Below are 13,975 nucleotides of genomic sequence, written 5' to 3' on the forward strand. Positions count from 1 at the left end.
CCTAAAGTTTAGTACAGAGCACTGTGAATAAGGCTGGTGTATGTTAATGATCAGTTCTTTATTTTTACTACCTAAACAGTCATTTGAAACTTTGTTCTTGCCCTGTACACTTGCTTAGGGCCACACTAATTGTGTACCAATAAGAATTTCATAAAGTTCCTTGGGAATGTAGTTTTCTTAATCTAAGTAAGGGATTTGCAGATCTCTAAAGACCCTTCTAGCTCGGAAACCCAGTGATTTTTCTCTGAGGGTTAAGTGATTGAGGGACAGGCATGGTGGCTGCCTGTCTGGGTTGATCCACAAAGGCCCCCCAGGGATCCTGGGCCTGTGAGACTCAGCATCCAAGTCCTGATGTTGAGAGAGACTGTGGGGAGGGTCTCTCCCCCATGCCTCCGAGTTGTGGACGTGGATGGAGGTGTCGAGCCTCCTACCATATGGGAGGTTGTTATGAGTACAGTTCTAGCCCTTTCTCCCTCTGAGGGAGCTAGGTGTCATTAGTTACCTGTGCTTTCAAAGCTGTGTGTGCTGCTAGGTGGGCTCCTGCTAGAGTCTTGGTTCTCTTATCTCATACCAGGAAATCTTTCCTGGAAAGATCTGGTTATCTTTGCATGAATGAGTTGGTGCATACTGCTCAGAATTACTAATATTTGTTCTTTTTCTTTGCTTTTACTACAGTCCTATGAAGTATCATAATGCGCCTCTTAAGGGTTATGATGCATAATTAAACAGAGGTCTTTAACAGTGGTCCTATTACAACAGATTAAGTTTTGGGCCTTTGGAAAGCCTTTCTACTGATAAGGAATCTTTGGTTCATCATGGAGGATTGTAGAGTATTCTGTAGCCCCAGCTTTTCTCTCCGTCTCCGCCTCAACTTCAAACATTCTGCTGATATTTAGATGCTTAGAGTTCTCAGCACAAAGCTGTGTTATTTCCTGCTTTTGTGTTTTTGTTTATGCTGGTCTCTCTGCCTGAAATCTCATCCTCACCCTTCCTTGAATGGCTGATCATCCACCGAGACACAGTTCTCCTTTTTACCCTCCAGGGCATATTTATGGACTACGTCAGTGGGCTTTCTTGCCCTCAATTTCTTGTTGGGTTTGGCCAGAAGGAGGCATCAGCAGAAGAATGGAGGGAGGGAGGTGAATAAGATTGGATGCATTAGTTAAGTTTTTATTATGGTGATACTGTTTAACAGCCCTCAAATTTCAGTGGTTTACATTTATTTCTTGCTTATGGGACTGGAGGTTAGCTGTGGTTCAGTTGATCTTACCCAGGTTCAGCTGATCTTTCAGCTTCAACTTAGGTTTGTATGTACTCAGTGTATCTTATCCTGAGACCTAGGCTAAAGGAGCAATGGCTGTATGTGGCATGGACTTCTCATGGTGGAGGACAGGAATGACAAGTGACCAAGCCAGATCATGCCTGGATATTTAAAGCTTTTGCTTGAATCACATCTGCTAATTGTTACTACCTACAGCAAGTCATAGGACCAAGCCCAATGTCCGTGGGGTGAGGAAGTGTGCTCTGCCTCAAGGGGAAGGCCCTGTGGATTCCCATGGCAAGGGGCAGAGGGCCAAGTGCGTGGACGTATGGATGTGTCATTTTGTTACAGGGAAGTGGTGAAGAGGTGGAAACAATAATGCAGTCTACCCCGTTGGATTAGAGCTTTCCCTGACTCCCTTTCTGTTGGGCTGCTGGTTGGCAATGGCTGTGTTCCTCTGCTGAAGGCCACCAGTTCTGTTGGGCACCTTTCTCCTGTAACCACTGTTCTCTCTCTGGGCTCTGATAACCATTCTTTCCCCTTGTCACCTCAGGTCTAGGAATGGTAAAGACTCCTGACTGTGCTGGCTCCAGGGTGCTTCACCATCCCTTTACTAGTTTCTCGTAATACTGTCTACATCTTTGTAAATAGTCACTTCGTTAAAGTCTTAATTATTCCTTATAAATGTGTGTTTGTTTCCTAAAGGGATTCTGACTGATACGCTCAGTGTAGGCAGCATCTCCTAGAATCCTTATTCTTTTTTTTTTCCTGTACTTACTGCTTTCTTATCACTTACCATATTACATTATTATTTATAGAGGTGTATCTTTTCCATTGAAGCTTTTCAAAGGCAGAAGTTTTTATATTATTTGAAACCAAAATAGGTTACACATTGCTTAGTATATAGTGAACTCTTAATAAATACTTATTGAGAAACCCAGTTAAAGGAAAAATTCTCCTCCCCCCTCCCCCAACAGAATTGTACATAGAGCCTCAAATTGTAAAACAGCTAAACCTATTTTGGCTAAAGCAAGTTCCTAAAGGAGCGGGAGGTCAGGAGCCTGATGCGCTCAGCCTGTTGCTCATGCCCTGGCAGCAGTCTTGGGAGGAGCTCCTGAGTCACGCAGCCTAGTGAACCCAGGCTGAAGACTTCTGGTCTCGATGATCTCACAAGGTCCCTTCAATTCAGTGAGTCCCTTTTCATGTTATCAAAAATCTTGAGTGAGTGCTTGAGAACCAAAAAAATTCCATTATAGTTTGCCATTTGTCATCAGAAAACATGATCTAGCTAAATATAGTTTTAATAAATGGCCTAAAGAATGCTTATGAATAAGAAAGGAATTAATATATTGAAGTGCAGAGAAACATTGTGAATTCCAATGCCTATCTTTAATTCACCTATGTATCTGGTTTGATGAGATGCTTTTAGACTAGTGGCTCTCAAATTATGGTCCCCAGACCAGCTTAGCATCACTAGGGAACTTGTTAGAAATGCAAATTTTGTGTCCTGCCCAGACCAGAGTCGGAAACTTTGCAGGTAGGGCCCAGCAGTTTGTGTTTTAACAACCCTTCCTTGTCCTTCTGATGCACACTAAAAGTTGAGAGCCACTGTTTTAGAGAAATAGCTGTTGGTGGTGGGTTTTTATAAGGGAACGCTTTGAGTAGCTTCTTTCATGGCAGTATCTGTTGCTGTTTACCAGTATGCAGCTTTCATTTCTTCTTTTAGCAATATCCACAGTGATTTAAGAGTTATCACTATCCTAGGTGTTAGTGGTCCATGAATCTGATACTTCATGCCCTGAGCAGCTTCCCTGGGATCTGGTAGAGTCAGCTATCCATATTGGGGGTTCAACAGCCGCAGATTTCTAACAACTGCGGTTTGAAAGGCCTACGATGGTTGTGTCCGTACTGAACATGTACAGACTTTTTTTTTGTCATTATTTCCTAAATAATGCAGTATAACAACTATTTACATAGCATTTACATTGTATTAGGTATTATAAGTAATCTAGAGATGATTGCAAGTATATGGGAGGATATGCGTAGGTTATTGCAAATACTACACCATTTATATACAGAACTTGAGCATCCATGGATTTTGATATCCACAGGAGTCCGGGAACCAATCCCCTGCGGATACCGAGGGATGACAGTATACATTAGAGATTGAATGCGTTATGAACTCTTTAGATATTCTTGTAATAATTTCCTTCATCCTTGCTATTTTGAAAGAGGGGTGGGATGGCAGACATAAAGTTATGTATCTTACTCTTTGTTGGCAGGAATAAACTCTGTTGGAAATTGAGATGCTATCATTTTAGCCAATAGAAAGAAATTTGAACCAAGATTCTGAAAATATAAGTCTAGTCTTGACTTTGTTGTTAATGAAGATTATGGCCTTGAGCAAATGGTATAATTTCTTGACAAGCTTTAGGGGATTATATTGTTTGTCTCTGTGGTTAGTTTTTTCTTAGGAGCTTGGATTACTAGTGTCAAGATGGTTTTTCTGTCCCATTAATGAGGTACAAAGGAAAAAATGAGGTATGGGTGTACATTTTTTATTCACCTATTATGAGAAATGTGAATATAGCAGGAAGTCCCTCAGGAACAGCTAGTTTTGAGTTGAGATGCATTTGTGGGCTTTGAACCCCCACGTTCATTTGTACCACTGAGAATGGTACATGGGAGGCAGTTTATTTTTGTGATAAAGGCTTTGAAGTTAGGCTTTGGCTTCAAATCCTGGCTTCATCATTTACTGACTTGACCTTGAATTCTGTGGGCTTTAGTTGCCTCATTTGTAAGTTGGAGCTAGTATAAGGTTTGGGAGAGAGAACATATTTACAGATTTTTAGTATGGATCCTGGTAGGTGGTAAGGGCTTAGTAAATGGTAGCTTTATTAGTTTTCACTATTAAAAGCAGTCCAGCATAACACAGTATGACATATATGTGAAACTAGTTTGATGTTCCAATTTTTATCATAATATGGATCAAGAAGAAGAATCAAAACAATTTTTTTTGTACTTTGACTTTATTTATTTAAAAAGTATCATCAAACCTATATGACTGAGAAGTTATTCTCCCATTTGCTTTTTCATAGAGCATGTTAAAATTCCGGCTTATGATGTGATCTCTTGACTTTAGGCGATGATGAACAGAGTGATTGGTTCTATGAAGGAGAGTGTGTCCCAGGGTTCACTGTCCCTAATCTTCTGCCCAAGTGGGCTCCTGATCATTGCTCTGAAGTAGAAAGAATGGATTCCGGACTGGATAAACTTTCAGATCCCACGTTCCTTTTACCTTCTCGGCCAGCTCAAAGAGGTAAGTTTTGAGGAGACCAAAATGTACTTGACACTTATATGGTTCTCTTTGGGGAGAATCATCCCCTGGCAAGTGTACTTATGTTGCTAAGCCCACATTCACTGTCTGGATTTTGGAGCTAGTCTAGGGATTTTTCTGGAGGACTCAAGGGTGAGTCTCAAAGCTTGATGTTCTCTTCTAAAGATAGGAATCTTTAGATTCTTATCTAAATCAATCTGTGGAGGCCCTTGGGATAAATATAGCAGGGCGTTCCTTCAGCTCGCCATTGCCACTGTGCAAGCCTGGCAGCGTGGGAGGGTGCTTATCCTGCTGGGAAACTGATGGACTCTTGAGTGCTCAATGGGAGCCTGAGGTATTGGATCGTGGAAGAGAACAGATTTCAGTAACAACTTTCGCATACAAGGTATAATGGCATTTTTTAAATGGATGATTTAAAAATATTTCCTTAAATAATTTTACTTTGATAGTTCTATTATTGTAGACTTTAATACAACACAATACATAGATTTTAATATAATACATATCCCTTCCCTTTGCTTTTCCCCTTTGATTATGATGTAGCAAGATGGGATGGAAAGAGGCTAGGACAGGGAGAAGGAAACGTGGTAATACTCTTTGGTACTGTCTACCTAGCTCTGTGACTGTGACAGTCACTTCATTTCTTTGGGACCTCAGGGTCATCACTTAAGATATGGTAACATTGAACAAAACTGTTTCAGAGGTTTCTTTTAGCTCTATAAATTTATGATTCTAGGATTCCCAGTAATCAGTAATCAACCAGTTAGTCATTTATCAAGTTTTTGTTGAGCATATTTTGGTGACCAGAATTACACCAAGAGCTGTAAGCTCCTAATATCATAACATTTTGTTGTGATGGATTTGAGTGATGGAAAGCCTCTGAAAGCAGTTGGTTCTTGCTAAGGACTACTCCCTGGCTGAGGCACATTGTTTCCAGTTGTCTTTTCTGTATATAGAACACATACCGGGGTTAGAAAAATGGGATTATATTATGCATGCTATTTTTATCATTATTTTATGAATTAGAATGTTTTTTGAGATAATAACTAGCATTTAACTTAATTTAGAAATTGTTGATACTATCTTATCTTTGTGTAGTATCTTCCATATGTTCTTTCATTGGCCCTTCAAAGTAGCCTTGTAAGATAGGACTGAGCAAGTGATTGTTCCTCTTTTATAGACGAGGGTGCCTAGGTCAGAGGTAAATGACGTGTCTAAGATCATACTGCTGGTGACTGAGACATGGGAATAATAAATCCTTGGCAGATATTCTAGTGATACTAGTTTCAGGGTCAATCTAGTAAGATCCTGGGGGTTAAGGCCTTTGGGGTACCGGAAGTATATCATTGCTCATGAATCTTCTGCATTGACTTACTCAGGACTTTCTGCTTTTTTTTTTAGGGTACCATGCTCGCTTGAATCGTCTGCCTGGAGCTGCAGCTCGATGCCTCAGAAAGGGGCGAAGAAGGCTTGTTGGGAAGGTGGTAGCTCTCACCCTTTATTAGGCTTAGTGGGAAGATAATATTCCCTGTGGGATTTGTGTACCTGTTCACAATCAAAGGTGCTGTTGAACTCGCTGGTGTTAATTAAGCCAACTGAGTATTGTGTGAGTTCACGAGAGTGAATGTTATGTAGAATATGAATGGATACACACCTAAAAGATGAAGCATAGTTCACACAGAGGTTCTGACAAAGCACACGTTGTCCTGACATTGTCTGTGTCTCTGTATCCATAGGCCTGAGCTCTGTCTTCTATTCTTTTGATTTATCTTATATTATTAATATACGAGTTAAAATACCCTTGGCTTCTTTATGACTCCTCCTAAATTCATGAATGCGTCTTCTATCCTAATTTTGTTCTTTCATTCTAGAAATTGTTAACAGAGGTTTTCTTTCCAGTTTTTTCTTTTTATCAAATTTCGGAAGCCACTCCTTGGCCATTAGGGAGGAAGATGTGCCATTGACTCAGTTCTGCCTTTGCCACGGTCTGTGCGAGGCACTCAGTTCATGCACTTCTCCCAACAACCTTGTAAAAAAGGTGATATTCCCCTTTAGCAGATGAGGACAACTTGAGTTCAAAGAAGCTAGGAAATATGTGATATTACCTGTATGGAAATGGCCGAATAGAGAATTGACCCCAGGTCTACTTCTCTTTTATCTTTTTTAATTTAAATTTTAAAAATTGTTTTATTTTTATTCTAGCTTTGAGATTGAAAATAGGTTAAGACTGAGGCTCATAACCAGTCAGAGAAGATGGTGGTGGGCAAAGAGGAAGGAAGGGAGAGCATTTTAGAGCATTAGTTTGTTTGTTCAGTCAGTAAGCCGTTAGAACGCCTACTGTGTGGCAGCTCGGGTATGTTGTAGTCAGAGCTGCAGTCTGGCCGCCGTCAGGGAGCTGCTGTTTTACAGTTTAATCAGGGAACTGCTTTCTAAAGTTTTAGGCATGCAAAAGAATTGAGGCTGTTTATTTCCAGATGAACCCAGATTCTTACTGCTTTTATCTTTAAATTCAGTTTCAAATCTCTAATTAGAAAGACATTTGATTATTGGAAGAATGACACCTTCTTTTGGATCACTCATTTTGCAAACAATGAAATGCTGCTTTTGCTATTCTGGGAGCTGCTGCTTAAGAGGACAGCTAGCAGGGTAGGAGTACATGGCGGGGAGGCAGGCAGGAGGTTGGGAGTGGGGACCTTTTCTCTATTGGTTAGGCTTGACAGATAATGTTCTCCCTGTCACCTGCCTTACTTTGTTTCAGCTCCTATAAAATAAGAGCCTTCCACTTGCATGGAAGTACATGGTTCGTCTTGAAGGCCCCCTTTAGCTCGCCTGGAAGGAAAACCAGGGCTGATGCAACATGCCTCTAATGATTTCAAATGAGTAGGATAATATTTACTTGTTTAATTCATCTTCATCACCTTAAAGGGATATTTGTCATTTCTAGCAGAGGTCACTGCTCTACTCCCCTTCTTCCCCTCCCCCATCTCCCCTCTCTTTTTCTAAATTGTAATCATAAATAATGAGTTTCATTCACAGCTCCCTGCCAGCAAGTTGCTAATTACGCAAAGTACTGCTTGTAATTTACACAGTAATAAACTGTAAATTTAAACATTATGGCACTTTAAGTTAATAATTTTTCTGCTGTAACAAATAGCTCATTTTTCACCCATCTTTTCCCTTGTCCCCACTACCCTGGTTGTGTCTGTGACCAGGAGGCATAGCATGAGGGATGAAGAATATGAAGACTACAGTATGTGAAACCTTTTCATTTAGCGCCACTCCTGCCCAGAAACTGACTTCAAATTAGTTTTTCTATAGCCAATTGTTCTGCTAAAATGTGTATCCTAATGTTTAGACTAATCCACACACATAGATGAATACAGATAATAATATTTTCCCAGAAACAAATGTGTTTGAGTAACAGCCTTGACATCCTTGACATTCATGCCTGTGACATGCTGTCTCATCTTAACACTTATTCTTATGTGTGTAACTCTTACTCGTGTACACACTGGTATGCCCGCTACCGTGATCGATATTCATTGTAAATGTACGCAAGTTAAATGAAGGGTGGGTGCCTTCTGCCATTTTCCAGTTTTTGGAGATATTAGTTTCTGAATTGCTTGTGGTGTTTCGGGTAAGATTTCATATTACACTCTTGAGAACCCCAAATTTAAGAACCAATTTATACAAACTTTTATTTTTACTTTGAGAGATGACCTTCAAAAGACAAAATACAGGGTGACAATTTCGTAAGTTAGAAAAGTTGTTTGATGTGTATACATTTAGTCAGCAGATATTTAGTTGTTACCAGTGAGGACTCAGTACATGTCCCATTATGAAAGCTGTTGGGGTTTTTATCATATGATAAAGGGAGCTTGGTGTGTTGGACTGTTAAAAATTGGCTGCTGTTGGATTTTTTTTTTTTTTTTGTAAGGAAGATGTGCCCTGAGCTAACACCTGTTGCCAATTTTCCTCTTTTTTTTTTTTCTTTTTCTTGAGGAAGACTAGCCCTGAGCTAACGTCTATGCCAGTCTTCCTCTATTTTGTGTGAGGGTTGGCACCACAGCATTGCTGATGAGTGGAGTAGGTCTGTGTCTGGGATCCGAACCTATGAACCTGGGCTGCTGAAGCACAGTGTGTGGAATTTTAACCAGTCGGCCATGGGGCTAGCTTCTGCTGTTGGATTTTTAAAAAAGTGTTTCTGTTTCCATATACTTTAATAACTGTGGGAAGTATTACTCACTGTATTGAAATACCATATATAGTAAGCAATGTTATGACTTTTTGAGCACTAGAGAAAACTAAGTCTAGAATAACATGTAATGCTTTTAAGATCGATTCCCATAAAAAGAAATGTAGTTGCTGTTGGATTTAAGGTTGACATTTGTCCTGTGCCTTTGAGGTTGCTGATACAGTTGTGGGAAAGCTGTGGGCTTGATGACAGGTGTGCTTTGTGTATTTGTTTCTGTGGTCAGATGATACTCTTGTCTTCCTTGTCTTTTCAGGAGACCAGCATAAGTGCTCTGAGTACTGAGAGGATAGGCCACATCATCAGTGACCCTCGGCAGAAAGAGTAAGTGCTTGTATATTTGTGGACTCTCCTAGCCTGTTCTTGGAGCAGGAGGCAGAGGGAAGTTTTATGAAGGAACCTAGAAATTCGACTTTGGAGCTGAAAGAGGAGATCTTAAAGACTTGCACTTTATAACAGTTAACATGGCTAACACCCTAAGCCCATGAGAGTGATGTTTTTTCCTTTCTAGACTAGTTTATGTTCTTTTTATTTCTATAGGTGCTGCATTATAAAAGTAGCCTCCAATAAAGATGGTATATTTTAAACTTGTTGTTCTGTCTCTTAAAAATTTTTTTTGTTCAAAGTGGGTGATTGCTTCTATATTCCCCTTTAAGCTCATCCCATTTTTAGACCTCTAGATAGAGAAATATCCTTTTTGTCCTAACTGCTGTGATAAGAGCAATTGGGAAGCCTGTGTGTAGCTGTAGGACAATCATTCCACCTTTTCTAGTGACAACTTCGTCCCCTGACATGATTGGCTCTTTAATGTCTCTTGTACACATCATGGTCAGTATAATGTTATGACTCTGTATGCATCCAGCCTGGTCAAATTTATAATTTACAAAATAGGCAAGATCTGTGTGTGGTTTATGCCCTTGTTGAATGGAGGATCGTGTTGTCATTGCACAGCTGAGAATGTGTTGGTGTCACACCATAATCTTGGGTTTATTTTACATTCCATTACAAGGCTTTTTCTTTCAAAGAGTTATTTTCCACAAAAAAGTTCATTCACATTTAACATGTCTCTCCTTTTCTCCTCCAATTCCATCTTTTTTCCTATTTCTTTCTGTGTCTTCACTTTGTGATCCCAACGCCTTTTAATCTTCTCCTCTCTGTAATGTTTCTACCACTTCTTTTATTGTTTTCTTTCCTGTTATTCTCTCCTTCTCTTTAGTTTCTGGTTACCGTCAGCTGGGAAAAGAGAACGAAATCAGGTAAGATCGCTTTTCTTTATCATCTTTATTTTATCATTTGGTTTCCTTTTCTTTAGAAAGAATAAAGCGTTGGCTTCTGATTTTCCTCACATTTCTGCTTGTGCACATGAGGTAAGGTTCCCATTCCCTGTGTTATTCTGATTTTCTTGGAGAGCTGTTTTCCAAGAATATCCAGTATTCACTGATAAGAACTGTATCTCATTCCCCTTTTAGATTCAGCTGTTATCTTCAGTTTATTACTTGTAACACTTATTTCATAGGAATCCAGTTTTCATTTTAGTTTTGAATTTTGCAGTAAGAAATCAGAATTAAACTGCTCTCCTCATGGTTTAGTTCAACATTGGAATCCTGTGCTGAGGAGTACAATGTTGCAGCTGAAACAGATGAAACAGAAGAAGAGCTGCTCTGGGTAGAGTCGGGTTGAGGCCTTAGAGCCTTACCCTCTTCGTCTTTTCTCTGGGCTGAGCCTTTGTAGGGGGTCACAGTGTTAAGATTCTTGACAGTGGCTATCGATATAGCCCTACGTTTGAAGCTTTTTGATTTCTTGGGGCGAGGGGTTGCTTTATCTTGGTGATTGGTTGTAAAATGGATGACAACTGATAGGGAAATATTCTCAGGCTTCCTACTGCTCCATGATTTTTTTTTGGCTACTTAGTAGCTCATTAAGTTGATCTATGTTTTAGACTTGGAAGCTTCATCCTGAAGTCACTGTTTGAAAATGAACTAGAGCAGTGGTAGGCCTAACTGCTCCATGTTTATGAGATGATTTTAGATGGGAAATGGACACACAATTTTTAAATTATAATAATTTACATTAGAAAAATGTAATCATTTTATCAAACTTGTTATTTTGTAGGAATATAGTAAGGACAAAGCTGGGTAAAAATAATTGATATAAAGAAAATTACTCAGAAAATAGTAGTGCAGGTAGTGGGCAGATGAAGAGAAAGTCATTAAGGTGGTATATGAGAGTCTGTAGTTTGGGGAGCTCAGAGCTAGAGTCCTAATCATGTTTGCAGCAGAGGCTCTAAAGGTGGAGGGACCTGTGCTGATCCCCTAATCCAGGCCTGTTATTTACAGATGAGGAGCTGGAGGACCCTAAGATTTAAACTGCCCAAAGTCACACAGCTGGTTGAACTGGGACTGGAACCTCTGTGACAGAGAGAACAGTTGCTTAGTTTGTCTTCTTTTAAAGTTCTTTTGAAATTACCATTCAGAATTCTTCCAGTCTTCAGATGTATTTAGATCTGACCTTTTTGGGGAGGATTATTTATTGTGGAAAAAGTCCAAAGAAGGCTAGCCAACATAAAGTGAGGCACTTTTATATATGGTATCCCATTTGATCCTCACACCTGCCTTTGAGGTCAATTGATGTTTTACAGATGAGAAACTAAAATTGCTTTATAAACTGAAAGCAATATTTCACTTAGCCCTCACAATAATCCTATAAAATAGATAAGACAGATAATGATACATCCATTTTACAGGTGAGTATGGTAAAGCTCCAAGCAGTGATGTAATTTTTAAGACATGGCAACTCAGTGGTAGACTGGAGCTAAACGCTGGGTATTCTCATTCTTTAATGTAGTTCTGGTTCCACTACACTGTGCTGCTGGTATGTGCTAACCAGTTATTCACTGGGAACATTGCCAGGATAAGGAATAAGGTAATTTCATGCTAGTTTTCTTGGAAACAAGGGCTGATAATCAATAGGCATAAGTTCCCGTTAATGTCAGAAAGTGCTATCTTTTGCCAATTAAGTAATTATTGTGTATCGGGAGTTTTTGAAAAATTGTTGTTTGCCAAGGAATAGTCTTCCTTTGAGGCGTACTGGATCACGTGTGCTCCATTCATGGGTATTCCGTTGAATACGTGCAGCTTTATTAAATGGTGTCTGTGGTGTGGCAAAAGACTAACAGTCAAAGGGGAAAAGCAATCAAACAGCAGGTTACCCTTTAGGACCAGGTCTGTTTGTGTAAGCCTTCCTGAAATGCTCTGCTTTATTCCTGCAGTTTAATCCGCTCTCTCCCCTTTACTCCCTGGATGTTCTCGCTGATGCTTCTCACCGAAGATGTTCACCAGCACACTGCTCTGCCAGGTAATGGTCTCCTTAGTGCCTGTGATTTTCCTCCAGGCAATACCATTTTCCTTTTTATAACACTTTTCAAATCTTAAAGTATGTCTGTGTATAGTATCCAATTTGATCTGTACAACAACCTTTTGAGGTCAGTAGATGTTTTACAGATGCAGAAAGTGAGGCAGAGTGGTGAAGTATCTTTGCTGTGGTCACATGACTAATATGTGATTTAAGTCTCAATTTTGACCTAAGTCTTCTGGCTCATATTTTGTATTTCTTTTGCTAAAAGCCCCATCTTCAAAGAACATTATTATTATTAATGGTTCTTGCATGATCTGCAAAACCCTGCATAATTTGACTTCTGCCTGCATGTCCAAACTCCTTCCATACGCTTCTTCCCCTTCACCGTGGGAGAGACCCAGCTGCGCAGGGAGTCCCACTGCGTTCTTCAGAAACAGCAGCCCGTTCCTGCCTCTGAGTATGTGTTCCCTGTGCCTGGACTGCCGTCTCAGAGCTCTGCCCATGATGAGCTCCCTTTCAGCTCAACTCATGCCACCTCCTCAGGGAGGACCTCTTGGACCATCCTATCTAAAGGGGCTGCCTCCAGCTCTCTCTGCTTGTTATCTGTTTCTTTCCTTTAGAGCTTTTATCACAGTCTGTAATGAATTTGCTTGTAAGTTTTTCCCCCTGGTTTTCACCCGCATCTCTCTCACTAAAGTATAAGCTTGAAAGGGCCGGGATCTTGCCTTGTTCCCTGATATATCCCCAGCTCCTAACACAGTGTCTGCCACTTGCTAGGCAAAGTTAGCTGACATGCGTAGTAAATATGGTGTTAATGGTAGCATCCCCGAGCAGGGTTATTGTGCACGAAAGAGCCGCTAATAGTCTGAAGCATAATACTTGTATGATTTCTAGTGGCACAAAGAATTCTTTCCACGGTTCTGATGATTTTTTCCTTCTTGTTTTGCCCTAATAAGTTCTTAAATGGATATGTTCATAGATTTGGGATGTAGGCTGCACAGAGAAGTTGTTCTTTCATGGGTACAATTAGAGCGTGGCCTGTAATAATAAACTCTGCACCATACCTACTGCCAAACCTTCTACTGGAGAAGTGGTATTTCAATGAGGAAAGTCTTTTGAAGAGAAAGACCATCACAAATGGTGTTACTGAGACTGCAGAAAATTGTGGGATGATGATAAACTACCCCTGAAAGGCCTTTTCTTCAGTAGTATGCTGTTTATTTATTCAGTATTTGCTGACTCCCTACTATGTGCTGGGCTCTTTGTTTAGGTACTGCCCTCAAGGAGCTTACATTCTCTTGGGGAAGTCAGGTGTGGAAATGGACAGTTACAGTATGGATTGACAAGTGCATACAGGTGTGCACCAGAATGATAGGGAGCACAGAGGAGGGGCTCCTAAGTCTGAGGCTCAGCGAGGTTTTCTTAGAGATGGTGACTCAAGCTATCTTGGAAGACACAAGGTTTCACTCCGTAAGCAAATAGTTCTCCGGCTTTTTGTCTTAATACCGAATAAAACAATGGCTGTGTATACTCTTTGGGAAGACTGTATGAGGAGTGCCATATCATATCAGATGTTAAGAGTGGACTCTTTGCCCTCCTCCCTTTACCTCTGCTACCTAGAGCTGTACTGTGCTGAGATGGGTATCCCTGCTTTAATCCAGTTTCCTGTTGCCTTTAAATCCTCATCCTGGCTGGAGTGGGTGTCAGCTTCTTGTTTCTTTGTGTATCTCATTATCCACGTCATTATCTTCATTCTTTCGTTGGCACGGCC

The 13,975-nt window shown here is 40.3% G+C and overlaps 1 protein-coding gene across 4 annotated transcripts in view; it reads left to right on the forward strand.

The window, feature by feature from the left end:
• Positions 1-13,975, forward strand: part of GPATCH2L (G-patch domain containing 2 like) — a 60,790-nt gene that overhangs the window by 17,596 nt on the left and 29,219 nt on the right. For 2 of the 4 annotated variants that reach the window (XM_070594142.1, XM_070594144.1), the window contains exons 4-8: positions 4,404-4,580; positions 6,000-6,079; positions 9,107-9,174; positions 10,067-10,106; positions 12,119-12,204. In XM_070594142.1, the coding sequence (XP_070450243.1) occupies positions 4,404-4,580; positions 6,000-6,079; positions 9,107-9,174; positions 10,067-10,106; positions 12,119-12,204 (451 nt within the window). Of the gene's footprint in view, positions 1-4,403; positions 4,581-5,999; positions 6,080-9,106; positions 9,175-10,066; positions 10,107-10,162; positions 10,218-12,118; positions 12,205-13,975 lie in introns of all 4 variants that reach the window. The other 2 variants (XM_070594141.1, XM_070594143.1) reach the window with 1 other exon arrangement.

Source organism: Equus przewalskii, chromosome 25 (assembly GCF_037783145.1).
Source record: "Equus przewalskii isolate Varuska chromosome 25, EquPr2, whole genome shotgun sequence".
Classification (NCBI taxonomy): Eukaryota; Metazoa; Chordata; class Mammalia; order Perissodactyla; family Equidae; genus Equus; species Equus przewalskii.